The sequence below is a fragment of the Peromyscus leucopus genome, chromosome 4, assembly GCF_004664715.2.
Source record: "Peromyscus leucopus breed LL Stock chromosome 4, UCI_PerLeu_2.1, whole genome shotgun sequence".
Lineage (NCBI taxonomy): Eukaryota > Metazoa > Chordata > Mammalia > Rodentia > Cricetidae > Peromyscus > Peromyscus leucopus.
The window spans coordinates 13,071,519-13,089,331 of NC_051066.1; the positions used below are offsets into that span (position 1 = coordinate 13,071,519).

Here is a 17,813-nt window from a genome sequence, read left to right on the forward strand (position 1 = left end):
CACACACGTAATCATAATAATCAAAGAAAATAAGATCATCAACTTGAGAGGGTGTAAGGGAGGCATGGGAGTGGTTGGAGAGAGGAAATTTAAAGGGGAAGTGATGTAATATTTTAATTAATCAAAATGAAACAAGTGGCAACATTTCAGCAATGCCAGGAAAATGAAGGAGTTAAGAAACACTAAAGCATGGGGGCAAAATGTTTGTGAGAAATATCATACACATTTATAGAAATCATTATTTCCAGGTGGTGGTGGTACACACCTTTAATTCCAGTACTTGGGAGCTGGAGCCAGGCGGATCTCTGTGAGTTCGAGGCCAGCCTGGTCTACAGAGTGAGATTCAGGACAGGCACCAAACCTACACAGAGAAACCCTGTCTCAAAAAAGCAGAAAAAAAATTAAGGCTGGCTTTGGAGTTGGAGAATGACTCTCTCCTTCTCTAAACTCAAGCATGCTTGTTAAAAGAAAATGCAAAATCTCTGTATCACGTCAGAAAAGCCATCTGATATGGGACAGAAGAAAACCAAAATTAAGGGACTATTCTATTGCCACTAATCTCATAATTCTTTGGTTCTATTTTGATTCCTTAAAACTTTTCTTAAGGTATGAATTTTATATCAAATTTCATAAGATATTTATATATTATATTAAACTTTTGTCATGATATTAATGGTCATATAGAGTACTAACTAATTCCAGAAAAAAGGCTTCTTCTAGCTGCCTGTACATGTTTTTGTGTTTGAGCCTCTATCAGTTTTCTGCAAGAAATCATGACCACGCCTGGCTCTGTTTCACTCACATGGCTCTGTTTGGATTTACCAAGATAGGATAGATAATGGGATATTTTTTTCTGAATTTGTCAAATGCAAATGGACTAGACATTATTGATGTATTTATTACTTGTGTATATTATACATAGTTTTTGTACTTATTGTATATAGTTTTTCTTATATGAGTTGTAACTTTTTTTATTTTAGACAAGAAAGGGGAAATGTGGTGATATATTGTGTCCTCCAATGTATTGTGTACCCTAATAAAGCTTTTCTGAGGATCAGAGGGAAAAGCCAGCCACTATATTAAACATATATGTCAGGCAATGGTAGCACATGTCTTTAATTCCAGCACTAACCATGGAGGTCTGTACAGACAGACAGGAAGTGACAGAGCTGGACAGAAAGAGGAAGTGATGTAGCTGGGCAGAGAGAGGAAGTGAGATGGCCAAACAGAAAGGCATATAGGCGTGGGTAGACAGGAAGTAGGGCTCTTTAGAAGCTGAGGAATTGGTGAGGTGAGGTTGGCTATGGCTTGTCCTACTCCTCTAATCTCTCAGTTTTTCACCCCAATATCTGAGTCTGAGGTTTTTATTAATAAGAACATTTAGCAATTCATCTTACACCTGGGTTCTATAAGAAAGCAGGCCGAGCAAGCCATGGGAAGCAAGCCAGTAAGCAGCTCCCCTCCATTGCCTCTGCATCAGCTCCTGCCTCCAGGTTCCTGCCCTGTTTGAGTTCCTGTCCTGACTTCCTTCAGTGATGAACAGCAATGTTGACATGTAAGTGTTGTGGGATGTCCTGTATGTTGTGAATATATGTTGCTATGATTGATTGATAAATAAAATGCTGATTGGCCAGTAGCCAGGTAGGAAGGCTAGTATAGGTGGGACAAGGAGAGAGGAGAATGCTGGGTGATAGAAGGCTGAGTCAGGAGACGCTGACAGCTGCCATGAGGAGAAGCATGATGTAAGATACCGGTAAGCCACAAGCTACGTGGCAACTTATAGATGAATAGAACTGGGTTAATTTAAGATGTAAGAACAGATAGCAAGAAGCCTGCCATGGCTATACAGTTTATAAGTAATATAAGTCTCTGTGTGTTTAATTGGGCCTGAGTGGCTACAGGAGCTGGGTGGACACAGGAATACTCCAGTTACATGTAAGAAAAATAAACCCTTTCCTCCCTAACTATGTTTTGGTCATGGTGTTTCGTCACAGCAAAAGAAAACCTAAGACACCTCCCTCATGCTGTCTCAGCTGTCAAACTCAGCACTTCAATTTAACAGTGTGTAGCCTGTACCTAGATTCTGCCTATGCGTTGAGTTCTGTGTGTCCTCTGCTCCCCTGGGCTGTGGGGTGGAAAGCCCTGCTCAGAAGCCTTTGTGTGTGATCCACCTGAGACTTCCAGCCCTACTGCAGACACATCTGTTCAGATGATACTTGTCCCAAACCACATGCAAACATGATTCCCTCCTGACTCCTCCCACCTTGCTGGCCTCTTTTCCAGGAAGTTTGAACTGGGGCCTCCCTATTCCTGGCCTAAGTCTTCCCAGGTCATAGAAGATCCAAGAGGAGCCATGGTGGCCTACTTGTAGGTCTCATTTCCTAAAACATTGTTTCCTATCCCTATATAGACTGGGGTCTTGCAGTCACACACACTATCACCATATGTGTCCTACAGGTCATTCTCTTCTTGCAAACCCACTATTGGTGAGGGTGTATGAAACAATTATGTTGAATATAGGTCTGAAGAGAATAGACATCTTCAACCCTCCTTGTGACAGTAGAGATTGGGTTTTCCCTCGTGTCTCCTTCCTTTCTTTTCAGCGTTTCCCTATAAGACACAATCACACAAGCACTCTTTAGAGCCCTCCGTCTCTTTCTGCTTCTTGAAATAGATTCTGTGAGTAATCTGAGAATCTTAGTAATGGAGCAGGCTCTCTAGAGATGACTCAGCAACCAGGAGCTGATCACCTGCCGCCTTCTATGTTGAGAGAACATAGAACATGGAATGGAGACAGTGGCATGGTAGACCCCATTCTTAACAGCTCCTGACCGAGGGGAACTGGCTTTGTCCTGGTAAGGTTTCACCCAAGCCTCAATTCAGGGACAGGATTCATGTATGTCAAAGAGATTTCTCTTGGGAACCAGCGGACATGTTAATAGGCTGTGGAAACTCACTGGACTTCTTTCCTGGATCAGGGTGTAATGTAAGGAGTAATGCACTTTAGTAGGTAGCCCTAATGTGACTTCAGGGAACTGTGAGGCTCCTTGTGGATTGCAGCCCCAGTGTAGAGCACAGCTTGGGAGGCTGGCTCACAGCGGGGCTTCTATGTGGGACAGGGTGGAGGAGAGCTGGATCTAAGAGTCACTGTGTGTGTAGCTGGTTTATTAGGCTCCATGTGTGCTGACCAAGTGGTGGTGCTCCAGATCACAGTGTTCTTATTGTGGTACAATCAGAGATGTGTGTCTGGTCCCAGAGTATGAGAGCAACCACGGATGTGGTTGGTGGTGGACTCCATATTTGCTCAGGAACACAGGGAAATGACTGACCTCCCAGCTGTTCCCTTAATGCTGGGTCAACACGTCATGTTTACACAGTTCTATTATGTGGGCTCTACCTTTCCTACTTCAAAAATATAAATTCTCTGGAAGCAGAATTTTTTTTGCTAATGCAATGTGTTTTACATGCAAGTAACTGCATCAATAAAGACTTTGGGGAGAAGTATAAGAAGCAATAAAAAAGAATGAATCTTGGCCATCATGGGGCACATTTCCTGTCAGAGAATGTAACAACATGTAGTGTAACCGTCTGGCCATGGGGCACCAAAATTCCTATAGGGGCTGGAGAGTGACCATGCAAACTGAAACACTTCCCAGGTCCCTAGTGCTCTTTGCCCCTTCTAGGTGCCACTAATCATAGCTGAGAACCCAGGCAGGCCACCTGGCTGAGAAGGTGCCATGAGCCCTTTGAAGTCCAAGAGGAAGCCTGCAAGATGTGCAGGACAGTGCCAGAGACCATGTCTGGGCAGCAGTTTGTGTGGTCATAGAGCTGACAGAGCAATGGGAATCTAAAGGGGAGAAAGTAGCACCACAGGGTCTCACCCCAGAGAGATCTCCCATCTCACATGGGAAAAAAACTAGGATCTTGAGGAAGGGGAGGAAGGTAGATGTTCCAGCCTTTTGAATCTTCTACATCCCCTGATATCTTTTCATTTACTGCATCTTTGATTCACTTATTCTTTTTGTCTAAGACAAGGAGGTATGTCGACACAATTACAACACCCTGCCCTTGTCTCCGTTCTCCATTTTACTCACAGTAAAAGTGCCACAGTGGCCCTCAGATCACTACTGTTGGCTCTGCCCTTTCTGAAACCTGGTATCTGGCCATCTGCTCCCCACCCTGCCATCTGCTCCATCTTCCCTGACCTCCTGTCTGTTCCTGGCACAGCGAGGCTCCCTTTGCCCCTTCCAGGCCTCACTGAGTGTTCCTCTCATCTGGAGTTCTTTTTCACTTCCTCATTCATGTCTCATTCTCTTCACAACCTTCAATTATGTGTGTGAATGGCCCTTTGTGCAGCTGACTCCGACCCTTCCATTGATTCTACAGCCCCTCATGGCCATAATTGCAGTGGACCTTGTTCATCTGGGGCTTCCTCATGGCACACTCCACTCTTGTAATAATATATAATTAAGTAATCAGGAGACAGGAGCACACAGTAGATTGAGCAGGGATAGTGAATACAATGAACATTGAATAACACAGTATAAGGAGAGCTAGAGACACTAACAGAGGGTTACAGGAGATCAGCTGAGGAAACCATTTTGTGCTGCAATTTCTTACACTTGGCTGGTTCCATAATGGCAGAAAAAGTGCTACAGCCTCAGGTCTTGGAAGTGTCACTTTCCAGTTCTGGTTCTGCTTTTATACTCATTGTATTTTTCCACAGAGACCAGCCCTACATAGGGTCTTATTTTTTCCTATAGATATGTGTCTTTGGTTCCCTTTTTTAGCCTCACTAGTCCAGTTGGAAATCATGACACTGTTCATTGTTCATCATGAGAATCAGGGGTTTTGTTTGGGTTTTCTCTTTCTTTGGTAAAAACTTACCTTTTCAAAGTTGGGAAAGAAAGGGGTTTATTTTGTCTTAAACTTCCAGGTTACAATCCATAACAGAGGAAACTCAAAACAGTAACTCAAGGCATGCACCTGGAGGCAGGAACTGAAGCAGAATTCATCAAGTGAGGAATGCTCCTCATTGGCTTGCACCTCAAGACCTGCTCAGCATGCTTTCTTGTACTGCCCAGGACCAACTGCATAATGGCAGTATTGTCACAATGAGTTATGTTCTCCCACATCATTCAATAATCAAGAACATAACTCACAGACTTGCTTATAGACCAGTCTGATGGATGAAACCCATCAACTGAGATTCCCTCTTCCCAGAGAAGTATAAGTTTGTGTTAAGCTGTCATAAAAACTAACCAGCAGAGTGGACCACTCATCAACTTCATGCATAAATCACATCAGTATTAAACCACAGTCTTCCCCTTCTCATTTGTTCCTGAGATGTCAGGTTGACATTACTATTACAATATAAAATTCAAACAACTTTAAAGTCCCACAGTCTTCAAAAACTCCAAAATTGTAAAAAACCAAGTTCTCTTTAAAAATCCAGTGTCTCTTTCAAAGTCCAAAGTCTCTCAACTATGGTCTCTTATAAAATAATAATAAAAACAAAATCCAAGTTAAATACCTCTTGCTCCAAAGGGGAAGAACCAGGGTACAATCACAATCAAATCAAAGCACAACCAAGCTTCGACAGTATAAAAAGTGCTTGATGTCTAGGATGTACTTATAGTTCTCTGGGCTCCAAAGTGCATGGACACCTCACTCCACTTCCCTGTCTCTGCCTGCTAGAGAACAAATAGCATATTTCACAGACACAGGCCAGCCTTCATCTCAAATCTGCTGCTGTCTTTTGCAGTGATTACAGATAGCTATGGTATCTCCAGTGTCCTTGCGTCTCCATTGCTACTGACACTACACCCTCACCAATGGCCTCTTTTCAGGGCCCCAACCCTGCCACATAATGCAAAGCCTGTGATGCAATCACCAAATGCCCGAGATAGACTCCATGGTTCTTTATCTTCACAAGGCAGTCCTCTATCATCTGCCTTTCTCTCTCAGCATTCCTTCCTTCCCCTTGATCACAGAAGAGCCATTGAGCTCTGATCAGTCAACAGTTTTTCCAGCTCAAAGTTCTAATGCCACCACAATCCTCCCCAAGTCACATGGTCAGGTCTGTCACAGCAATACCCCACCCCTGGCACCAGATTCTGTCTTAATCCTTTTTCTACTTTAATGATAAAACACCATGACCAAGCAAACTTATGGAAGTAAGGGTCTGTTTGGGGCTTATTGTTCTAGAGGCATATAAGGCCATCACCATCATGAGAGAGGTGTGGCAGTAGGCTTCCATGGTAGCAAGAAAATAATCTGAGAGTTCACATCTCACTTCACAGGCAGAAAACAAAGCTAGCAAACTCAAAACGCCATGTGGCATTTGAAATCACAAATCCTGCCCCTCAGTGACGTACTTCCATCAGCAGGGCCACACCTCCTACACCTAGCCAAACAGGACCACAAACTGGAGTCCAAGTATTCAAAATATCTGAGCCTATGAGGGTGGCTGTCACTCAAACCACTGTATACAATGAAAATATTTCAGTAAAATAAAAAATGCAGAGAATATGGAAAGAATGCCACCTAGAAGATGAGCACTGTGGGACAGTTAGTGTGCTTGATTTTCCTCAGAGAGAAATGGGAGGGAGAGAGAGGATGAAGGAACACACACAGAAACACATATACACACAGAGACACACACAGACAGAGAAAGACAGAGACAGTGTCACAGAGATATAGATAGATAGATAGATAGATAGATAGATAGATAGATAGATAGATAGATAGATAGGTAGATGGATGGATGGATGGATGGATGGATGGATGGATGGATGGATGGATGGATGGATGGATGGAGAGAGAGATGTGAAGGAGGAACTAAAAAACAGATCTTTTTCTTTCTTTATTCCTTAAAAATTCTTTGGAGACAGAGTCTAATGCAGGTGAGTCTGGCATAAAACTCAGTTTGCATCTTAGGTTTGCACTGAACTCCTGATCCTCTCATCTCCACCTCTCAAGTGCTGGGATTAAGGTGTGCAGCACCACACCAGACTCCTCTTATCCTATTAGTAACTGCCTCTATTAACTGAATGTACTAACACAGGACACATCTTGGCCTTACCAGAGTGTGTCACTTGAAACACATAAGAGGGACATACAGTACTGGAGGTGGCAAGCCATAAATCAGTGTGCCTGGACCTGCCTTTAAAAAAAAAAATGAAGAGAGCCAACAGAGTTCATCATCAGCTCCTGGAAGGATCTTTCACTTCTTGTACTGAGCACTCATGCTTCAGATCGACTTTATAATGGAACTAAGCACTCACGGTGGTCCAAGTGCAGCCTCAACTGAAGTCTATGGAGAAACAATCTGTAGCCCCCACTACGGAGTCCATATTCCAGGATTTACTGATAGCAACCTCAGTACTGCTCTCCACTTCTTTCCAATGAATCTCAGTTCCAGTCAATACCCCATCTTGCCTGGTGCTATTGGTTGAGCTATCAATACCCCCCTATCTACAAATCTTGTAGAATGCACAGACATAGGACCCTGTAGTGAGGCACCCGTGACTTAGCAGCATCTAAAGGTTGACCAAACTGAGGTTCACATTCAAGGGCAGTGAAGGATGTGAAACCGGGAGCTGTGGAGTTGGGGAACTCCGTAAGAACCACCACTAGAATGAAATGGGGTCACTCCTAAATGCCTTAGGCCATGACATACTGTAGACAGGGCATCTTCTCCCTCCTACCCTACCATCTCTCCATTTTGTCGACCCTGGGTTGTTTCCAGCCGCCTGTTTTTTGACTCCTGAGATCATGTACCATCTGAGGACTCCACATGATGCCCTCTCTCAATCACCAGGTATTGATTTCAATCTCTGCCTCACCAGCTCTGGATGGATTCTTTCATCACTTTAACTTTTGGGTCTCTGTGAGCATAGGTGGCAGAACTCAGTTCACAGGGACACAGGAATGACAGGTGGGTAAGAGATGTGGGGAGGCTTCACATCATACTGCACATGAGATTCATGATTGGTCAATCACCTGTAGCTATTGTTTCCCATTTTTAAAGGATAGAAGTCCATATACCATTGTCATAAATACTTTAATCAGTGATCCACATGCAGTGAAGCTATTTTATTTCAATCAGCAGGACAACAACCAAAAAAAAAAAAATCCTTGGCACCACAGATATGGGTACTTCAACCTTCTCATTATTCTTTGCTTCTAAAGATCACAGGACCCACCCTTTCCAGCCCTTGGGATGACAGACTTCCTGCTCAGTAATACCTTGCATGCTAGAGTCAGGGCCTAGGTCTTATGAGCACCTCAGCAAGAGCCAAAGCTAGTAAGAGAATGCTCATTAATATTGTTTATAGATATGTGTTGCTGTCCAACCTGACTCCATATTGTTTATAGATATGTGGAGCTGTGCAACATGGGTCCACAGAGATACAAAGATGCCATTGTGTGACCAGCACCTGTATCCAGAATCTGGGCCAGCATGGTCTCAGAATAGGACTCTTGAGGGCCAAGAAGTGCAGGATGGGGAGGAAGGAGGCAGAGTTCCTGCTGGGGAGGGAGCTGGGCTGAGTCATTAAAGAAGGCAGCCAGGGAAGCTCAGCCATGTTCTCTGGATTCAGGGAGGCCCTGGCCACCTTGTATCCCTCCAGCCCTTTTTACCCAAAGGGACTTAGACTTGGGGTCACCTTGGTAGCCTTTCAATTTTCAGCCAAGTAGAGGGTAAACTTAAGTGTTATGGGGGCACTAGTCTGAGAAATTTGGTGCAGCTGTACAAACACTGGCTCACAACTGTCTATGCCTGACCTAAGAACTTCATGCAGGCCACAGGTGTGGAAGGGGACTCCACTGTGCAGGGAGGGCTGGGGGTCCACCAGTCCTTTCATCAGACACTCTGATGACCAATACAACAGAGGATCCAATATCCTTTGTTCCTAAGCTCACACAGGTGATACACTGACATATCCCATAGTGAACACAGAATCATGACCCCTGACAGGTAGCTAAGCTTTTCCAGCTCTAGGATAAACTGTAAAGCACAGGCATCAAGGCCCTATTCCTCGGGGTCTTAGAATGAAATAAAGGAGGTGAGTTTGGGGTAGGAAGAAAGAAGAAGGTAGGAAGAAGGAGCAAGACACCCAAGAGTAAGAAGTGCCCTAAGGGAGCAAGCACAGCTGTCCCAGGTGCAGAATGCAGCAGTTCAGGTGACTGTGGGCTTGACTGTGGCTAGGAGACTCTTAGAGGAGGTTCGGTTTTAGGCGATCCAGAGCTACCACACAGTGACCCTACCCACATCTAGGGTGGCCTGCCAGACATTAGCAGCATTGAGTTGGATCCTAGAACATAATGTGGGCTCTGGAAAACAACAGGACTGCATGTGGAGAATTCCAGTACTTTTCTGAGTACCAGGAGCCAAGAAATCACCTTCCAGAGAAGGTGGCCAGGGCAGCCATGATTGTCTGAAGAGAGAGAGCAGAGCTAGGTATGGAAAGGGAATGAACTCAGCCTTCCCTTACTGGCTGGCCCAGACTATGTCCCCACTCCACAGCTGAGTACCTCACATTCTCTGGAGTCCTGCAGGACTAGCAGCATTGGATGGTGCAGACATTGCAAGGCATTGTGTCTTTTATCTGGAGGTGGCGGGGAAAGAACACCAGATCCCAACAGCAACAACATCCAGCCCAATGGTGGTAATAGATTTGGCCGTGAAAGATGGCCAGGAGGGGTGTGGCCAGTGCAACTTGTGGCCATAAAGGGCATCCTCTGAGGAGCCAGCAAAGCCTCATAGACTCACCCCAGTGACCTGCCTTGTCTGAGAGCACAGAGCCTGGAGATGCAGAGCCTGTTCCTGACTGTCACACTGTTGGTCCTGGTGGCTGTCCTACAAGCTCAGGATGACCTGCCCTTCCTCTCAGAAGAAAAGAAAGTGAGGCAGCAAGGGATGGTGGACAGGTGTATGTGGCAGGCTTGACAGTTGGCCAGTGTCTGAGGACTGGAGCTAGCACTCATGAGTGTTCAAGTCCTCTGAGTCTGAGCAGAGGCTGCTGATCTCCAGCACACATGGGTTCCTGAGCCACAGAGTTGGAGCAGGAAGGGTCCTAGAGCAGGGACACCCAGAACCATAAAGTCTCACTTGATAGGACCTTTGTTTGTTGTTTCATAGACTCCTAGGGATTTGGAGACTTTGGAGACAGATGCCATGTGTTTCTGCTGGGCCACTAATTTGTAGTCTAATATAATATTAAGGAGCATGGGTTTGGAGCATGGAACCTCACTAACTCAGGGGCTGTATCTTGGGTTCTGAGATATGTGTTCAGGCTACATTGCCTATGGGAACCTGGGGGAGACTTGAGGCTGCCTAGTGTGGGCTCAGGACTCTGTTTGCCCCAGATCTCAGGTGTCTGGTTCGTGAAGGCTACAGTGAGTGATAGAAACCTGACAAAGCTGAGACCTGAGGTATCATTCCCTAATAGAGTGTCATTTCCGGAACAAGGAACTTTGGAGATCAGGACTACCATCTTGTGAGTATCCCCCATGTGCCTTTTCAACTTTCTCTCACCTCCTCTATCTATGTTTGGATACGGATGGCAGAAAAGCCCCTTCCTCTGATGATGCCACAGTCTCATCACCCAAAAACATAGAAAGGGTTGATATAGGATTTCAGGGGACATTGTATTAAGGCTGATGAACCAGGTGACCTCAGTGGAGCTCAGGCATGTGTTCTGAAAGAGGATGCCTGTTGGTTTCCTGTTTTCCAGGTATGAGGGCCAGTGCATCAAGGTTGGACTCCATATGCAGAGAACAGAGGAGCCTGGCAAATACAGCTCCTGTGAGTCTTTATCTCATTTTCTTCTCCTGTTGCTGTCAAAAACACCCTAATGAACACTGCTTAAGGGGGAAAGGGTTTGCTCTAGCTCACAGTTCAAGGTACAGTCCACAATGGTGGGGCTTTCCTGGCAGCTGGAGCATGAGGCAGCTACTCATATTATGCCCATAGTCAGAAGAGAGAATGAATGCATTAATGTTAGTGCTCACCAGATGGCTTCACCATTTTATATACTCCAGGATCTTCTGCTTATGGAATGCTCCTGCCCACAGTTAAGATGATTCTTCCACAATCAATGAACATAATCAATATCATTTCCACTGTCATGACCGGTGGAATAAACTCACGTGATTCTAGATCACATCACATTATTAGCCAATAAGGTACCCTGGCTGCATGTGATTATCCCTTGGAAGGCAAGCTCCTGAAATTGTAGCATCTCTTCTCTGATTACCTTTCAGGAAGATTTATCCAGTTAATTACCAGGTAACTTTAGAGATCAAAGGTAGTGTAGTTGGAGTTTTCTCCAGTCCTGCTTGGGCCCACAGCCACTCAGACCCAAATAAATACACAGAGACATATTACTTATAAACTGTATGGCTGTGGCAGGTTTCTTGCTATTTAGTTTTTTTTTGTTTGTTTTTGTTTTTGTTTTTGTTTTTGTTTTTGTTTTTTCGAGACAGGGTTTCTCTGTGTAGCTTTGCGCCTTTCCTGGAGCTCACTTGGTAGCCCAGGCTGACCTCGAACTCACAGAGATCTGCCTGGCTCTGCCTCCCGAGTGCTGGGATTAAAGGCGTGCACCACCACCGCCCGGCGCTATCTAGTTCTTATATCTTAAAGTAGCCCATTTTTATTAGTCTATAAGTTGCCACGTGGCTTGTGGCTTACTGGTACTTTACATCTTGCTTCTCATGGCGGTGGCGGCTGGCAGCATCTCCTGACTCAGCCTCCCACTTCCCAGCATTCTCCTCTCTGCTTATCCCACCTATACTATACTTCCTGTGTAGCTACTGGACAATCAGCATTTTATTTATCAATCAATCAGAGCAACACATTCACAGCATCTAGAAAGACATCCCCAGCAGGCTAGTCCACAGAAGAGACCATGCTTCCCTTTAGATAGTACTATCCAGTGTCAGGCCAGGAGACAGAAACTTAGGATTTAAGAAGCAGGACAAAGCAGCTGCTATTGTACCAGTCATGTACAGCCTCCATCTTCCATGACACTTGTGGTCCCAACTCCAAGCTACTGATGACACCTTTCCAGGAGGAGCCTCTGTCTTGTGTTGGGGCCACATTGAGGCCTGGAGTCATCTGGCTGGGTGCTTATGGGTTATTGAGGAAACTTTCTCAGCTGTTTCTTTGTATGCTCTGAATGTTGTCTTTGAAAAAGATACTACATTTCCATTTCTCCTTAATCTGCAGTTTCCAACCATGTGCTTTTCCACATCTATGAGCTGCCAGTGAAGGACCACTACATCATATACACTGAAATCCTTTTGTCTGAGAAAAAATCTGAAGTAGTTGACCTACTAGGTGAGGAGCTCCAGAGACTCCAGCTTCTGCCCATGTTATCTATTACCATTAACTATTTGAATGTGCACAGCTACACTCTGGCACTCAGAACTACAAAGTCCCCTGGGTGGCCTTATAGTAGCTCTGGTTAAGGTGCTGTGTGGTCAATGTACATGCTCTGAAGTGGGAAACTGTGGTCTGTGTAGAACTTCCATGAGCAGATGTGGCCTTGAGCACTTACCAATAGGACAGAAGTTCTAGCCAGTGACTTCCTACATGTCACTTGCTGGGGTCTCAGATTTCATAATAGGCAGGTCTCATTGAAAGTCTGTGTCCTATCAGAGACCTTTCATGGGCAATGGCTCCTAGGAACAGGAGGCAGGCTAGTGACCCTGAAACACAGGGTCCTTCCTGGTTAGCGTGTGACATTACTTGTCTCCTTAGGTTGTCAACTATATGTTTAGTCTTATGGTGGCCCTGTGTGTCAGTGATACCCACTTCCTGTGGACAAAGCCAGTCATCCATATCCCACCTCCGTGTTCACTCTGAAATCTCCTCCCCTCTTGCTTCCATCTTCCAGGTTGAAGGCCCTAGTGTTCGGCAGAGTTTTTGTCCTTCTGTCACTGGCTCCCAACAGAGCTGTGCAGTCATGCCTGTTCTGTTTTTCTGACCTCTGCCTACAGGAAAGCATCCAAAAGAAAACACAGAAGCCCTGGAAGAATTTAAGAAATTCATACAGCGCAAAGGGCTTCTCCAAGAAAACATTATTGTGCCCGAGCAGAGGGGTAAGAGGATACTCCCCCGCCCCACCCCTCCCCTATGTGGCCTGTGTGTTATTCATAATACTGCTACTCTTGTGTAACTATGTGCCTTTCTTTGCCAGTAAGGCCTTTCTCTGATCTTGGGGCTGCAGAGGGTAATCTGGTTCTTCAACCATCACACCTTCTTTTATTTGATTTTTCCCCCTTGCTTTTACAGAGCATTGTGTTCCCAAACATCACAGTGGTAAGTGACCCTCTGAAGGAACATTGATAGGACACAGATTTGTCAGCTCCAGAGTTAAAGTTTCTATCTGTTCTTGGCCCTGCTCCCATCCTCTCACTCAGGAGGGACCCAGCTTAGCCAGGAAACAGTGACTACTTCAGGAGGTGTCCTCAAGGTTAATTCCCAAGATACTTGGGAAATCTCTCCTTTCTTTTCCCAGAGTCCCTCCCATACTGTGGTCTCCACTTGGTCTAATTTCATGCTCTAGGAACCCACCAAACACAATTTGAGGTCTACAAGATCATGGAGCTAGGATTGTTCAGGGGCCCATGTATTCTCTGGAGAGACCTCCCAGAGGCTTGATGGAAGGAAGACCTCTGATAGGCACCCACCTTCCAAGTTGCTACTCTCTGACTGCTGTTCCCATGGTAAGGGGAGGAGTCTCTCACTTGTGTTCCTCTCTCAGTCACAGCCCACCAGGAGCACAACTGCTGAGCCATCTTTGCCACTCGTACAAGGCAGTGACCTGACTGGACAACTCTTCCTGTTGGACCGCATCCCACTGAGCTGTATTTCCCCCACTGGAGGTCCACTCCTTCCTTGACTGTTACTCCCACTGGATTGCTCTCCTGCTTCAGCTTTAAACTCCTGTCCCTGCCCTGTCTGAATCCAATAAAGAGTTTAGCATTTTTGTCTGAGTTCAGTTTTTATGTGGCAGGCCTTCTCAGTTCACAAGTTTGATGAAATATTGGAACAGATACCAGATACCAAGTAACATGACACCTAACAATCCTGTAGAACTATATGATATCTTAGAAGATCAAGTAATGTGCAGCCAATGCCAAACAGCTTCAGAAGATTGCTGACACTGGGGCAGGAGATTTGGGTAGTCACTAGGGCGGGCAGGACTGGGTGATGACATCAGGTTTACTAATGTCTGCAGGTCCCTTGCTGCATTGGGGAACTTCATGGAATTCTGTGAGGGACCTAGCTTTGAATTACCTAGGAGCAGTGGCAGTGGTGGAGGGAAGAAAATTGCAGGCCTCTTCCTCATCACCCTCAAGCAAGGTAGACCTGGATGCAGATCTCTGGGTATGTTTACTCACTCTAGCTTTCTATGATTCGTCAGTATTCAAGGTCTGTGTTGACACTGCCTCAGGGACATGGTAGAACCACAGTGATGGAGGGCTGGGCCAGTACTTTGAATGATTATGATCATTGACAATCTTATTTGTACATGTATTCCTGGAGGATGAGTGCGCAACATCATTTTCTTCCAAGAAGCTGCCCATTGCTCTCAAATGAGCATTAGCCATAAACCTTCAGTCAAACTCCCACCCTCACTTGATGTCTTCTCCTTGCACCTGTCTGCCTGGACTTGGTCAACTGGACATGGAGTCAACCCCTCAGGTACCTGCTGGATTCGAACATGGAATACTCTTGTCATGTCTGAGCAATGTGTCAGGTGTCTTCCGTAACTGCAGGAAAGATGTTCCCAGGAACACTGAGCTTAGCACAGGAGATGCAGGGTCCCACCTGATGCACTCTGTACTGCTGCACATTGGGAATGACAGGAACTTCCAAGTACAGTACTGCTGGCTCTTGGAGAAACCAGTGTGCACACTGCTCATTTCTGTGTAGGGAGGGAGTCTTGCGCTCCAGGATTTCAGTCAGTTCTGTAGTCAATGAGGAGCCTGAGGACTCTGTATGCAGAGAACAGAGGAGCCTGGCCAATACAGCTCCTGTGAGTCTTTATCTCAGTTTCTTCTCCTGTTGCTGTCAAAAACACTCTAATCAACACTGCTTAAGGGGGAAAGGGTTTGCTCTAGCTCACAGTTCAAGGTACAGTCCACAATGGTGGGGCTTTCCTGGCAGCTGGAGCATGAGGCAGCTGCTCATATTATGCCCATAGTCAGAAGAGAGAATGAATGCATTAATGCTAGTGCTCACCAGATGGCTTCACCATTTTATATACTCCAGGATCTTCTGCTTATATTAGATTATCTTATATTAAGATTCATGCTTAGATGTAGCATGAATCTTAAAAGTTCTTATTAACAAAATCAAACCCGAGGCCAGTTATTGGGGTCAATGCTGGTAGATCAGAGAGACAGAACAAGCCACAGCTATCTCACCTTGCCAATTCCTCAGCTGGTCTTGTTTCCTCAGACTGGAAGCTTCTGTGTCCTCATCCCAATGGCTCTCAGCTGAACTGCTGCTGGAAAGCCTGAAGCTTAACCAGCCAAATGCTTAACCAGCCAAAATGCTTAACCAGCCAAAATGCTTCTAGTTTCTGGTCCTCACGCCTTATATATCTTTTTGCTTTCTACCACCACTCCCTGGGATTAAAGGCTGGCTTTCTGGGATTAAAGGCGTGTCACCATGCTTGGCTATTTCCAATGTGGCCTTGAACTCACAGAGATCCAGAGGGATTTCTATCTCTGGAATGCTAGGATTAAAGGTGTGAGTGCCACCATTTTCTAGCCTTTGTATCTAGTGGCTGTCTGTTCTCTGACCCCAGATAAATTTATTAGAGTACACAATATTTTGGGGAACACAATACCACCACATTTCCTCTCCTTTTGTCTAAAATTAAAAAAGCTTATAACTAATACAAGAAAAACTTTCTTCAATAAGTATATGCAATATACAGTCAAGATTACATTAATAATGTCTAGTCCATTAACATTTGACAGATCCAGACAAAAAACTCCATTATATATATTAACAATGTCCAGTCCAGTAACATCTGATAAACTCAGACCAAAAAATTTTCATTACTTATCTTATTTAAAACAAGTAGTTCCTTTTAAAAAGTAGATTCCATAATCTCCCTTTTTATCTTATATCCATATTCACTCCTTTTTCTTTTCATAATAGATTCAGTAGTCTACCTTTTGTCATTTTTATATCTTCTCCTTTTCTTCAGTGTAGATTCAATGATCTACCTATTTATCCTATTATTTCTTTATCTTTTCTCTCAGAGTAGATTCAATGATCTATCTCATATCTATATTCTCTTTTCCTTTTTGCTTTCTAGGGGTGAAGATATCTTTAGGGAATCTTGAAAAGAAAATTTTTGGGTTAATTGTCAAGTCCTGTATCATTTGTCCAGTCTCTCCATAATAGGAAAGTTCAGGGCTTGTTTCAAGTCCTTGTTCAAGTAGTCCGTCAGGCTGGATCATCTCAGCTAGCCATCTCAAAATTGTCCTAAGCAGTTTGTAGTCCAAAGCAAATCTTTCCGTAGTGTTAATCAGCTTAATAGCTTTACCATAGTCCTTTTGAAGATTTCAAAGTTGCTGTTAGGTGTGGTCATGGTTCCATGCAGACTTTTTTTTTTTTTTTTGCCTCCTCTGTGGTTTGGAGCAATCATAGTCTGATAAATGTCTGTCTCTCGGAACCATGAACATTCTTCTCTAGAACAGAAAATCTTCACAACAATTTCTCCCCACCATTTGTCTTGCCAAACTTTTCCAAACTGACCTTTGTCGATGCTTTCTTGTAACACGATGGTCCTGGCAATTCTTCTCTGAACCAGCAGCAGTAAATATATATTAATATATAATATATAACTGCTCCTGCCCACAGTTAAGATGATTCTTCCACAATCAATGAACATAATCAATATCATTTCCACCGTCATGACCAGTGGAATAAACTCATGGCCTCCCTGTGCCCCTCTTGACATCTTTGCCCAAAGAGACTTATACTTGGTCACCTTAATGACCTGTCTGTGTTCAGACACATGAGAGTATAAACCTTAGAGTGTTGGGGGCTGTAGATTGAGAAAATTGATGCAGCTGTACAAATGGCTGACTCTCAATTGTCTCTGTTTAAGTTAAGAATCTCATGTGGGCCACAAGTTGTGGAAGGAGCCTCAATTTTGCAGAGTGGGCTGGGACTCCACCAGTCCTTTGGGCAGGCCCCCAGATAACCAACGCAGTGGGAGAGCCAATATCCTTTGTCAAAGTTGATGTCCCTGAGATCACACAAGTGAAATAACATGTAATTGTAATACCTTGACATACAGCTAGAGCTTTTTCAGCTTCAGGATAAAATCATGAAGCTCAGCCATCAAGGCCATACTCCTCAGGAGCTTAGAATGAAACATAGGAGGTAGTTGATGGGTAAAGGTAATGAAGAAGAAGCAAGACATCTGAGAATAAGAAATGTTCTAAAAGAGCACAGCTGTATACGCTAGTTCAGGTGACTGGGCTTAAGAGTGGCTAGAAGACTCTTAGAGGAGGTGTTATTTCAGGACACCCTGAGCCATTACACAGACCCTACCCACATCTAGGGTATGCCTACTAGGCATTAATAGTATTGACCTGAGCTCTTAGAACATAGTGTGGGCTCGGCAAATCATGGACCATGTGTGGAGAAAGAAGCCCAGTCCCTTTATGAGCAGGAGGAGCTGAGAAGTCACCTTGCTGGGAAGGTGTCAAGGACAGCTATGAGTGTCCAAAGTGGGAGAACAGGCCTAGGAATTGCAAGGGAATGAACTAAT

The 17,813-nt window shown here is 44.6% G+C and overlaps 1 protein-coding gene across 1 annotated transcript; it reads left to right on the top strand.

Annotated features, from left to right (window-relative positions):
- Positions 1 to 9,814: 9,814 nt before the first annotated feature.
- LOC114686946 (vomeronasal secretory protein 2-like) lies at positions 9,815 to 13,910 on the top strand. Its single transcript, XM_028861642.1, has 7 exons — positions 9,815 to 9,907; positions 10,372 to 10,502; positions 10,740 to 10,810; positions 12,233 to 12,343; positions 13,006 to 13,107; positions 13,206 to 13,327; positions 13,773 to 13,910. Exons 1-7 carry the CDS (start codon positions 9,815 to 9,817, stop codon positions 13,908 to 13,910), a joined length of 768 nt encoding a protein of 255 aa, XP_028717475.1.
- Positions 13,911 to 17,813: the final 3,903 nt, after the last annotated feature.